At 78.6% G+C, this 443-nt stretch overlaps 1 protein-coding gene across 1 annotated transcript in view; it reads left to right on the top strand.

Annotated features, from left to right (window-relative positions):
• Nucleotides 1-262: 262 nt before the first annotated feature.
• Nucleotides 263-443, top strand: part of PLEKHG4B (pleckstrin homology and RhoGEF domain containing G4B) — an 80,536-nt gene continuing 80,355 nt past the window's right edge. The window contains 1 exon segment of the mRNA XM_032861809.1: nucleotides 263-372. Coding sequence (XP_032717700.1) covers nucleotides 334-372 — 39 coding nt within the window. The 5' untranslated portion in view covers nucleotides 263-333.

Here is a 443-nt window from a genome sequence, read left to right on the forward strand (position 1 = left end):
CACGACCGCCCAGGTGAGGGCACCTGCGCGCTGGGTGCGCCTGCGGGAGGTGAGAGCGGCGCCCCTCCCCGCAGTCTTCCCAGACCCTCCGCCCCCCGCCCAGTGGAGGGGGTCTGCCCCGCGGGGAGGGCTCTGCGGGGGGAGGGGCCCTCCGCGGGGGAGGGGCGTTTCCCGGGGCAGGAGGTCCGCCCCGCCGGGGAGGGTCCCGGGCCGCCCGCGGGTCCCGCTCGCGCCTGGGGTTGGGCGGGGCAGGCGGGCGCCGGGAGCGGGGCGCGTGGACCGTGGCCTTTATGGGAACGTTTTCCTCCAAGGTCGGACAAAGGCGGCGCCACCATGGCTCGCAGCGCGGCCGACAAAGTCTCCGGCACCGAGGTAGGGTCCGGCGGGCGGGGACCGGGAGGGGCACCGAGGTGGGGTCCGGCGGGCGGGGACCGGGAGGGGCA

This window comes from Lontra canadensis, unplaced genomic scaffold, assembly GCF_010015895.1.
Source record: "Lontra canadensis isolate GAN:19392208 unplaced genomic scaffold, GSC_riverotter_1.0 scaffold22, whole genome shotgun sequence".
NCBI classification, from domain to species: Eukaryota; Metazoa; Chordata; class Mammalia; order Carnivora; family Mustelidae; genus Lontra; species Lontra canadensis.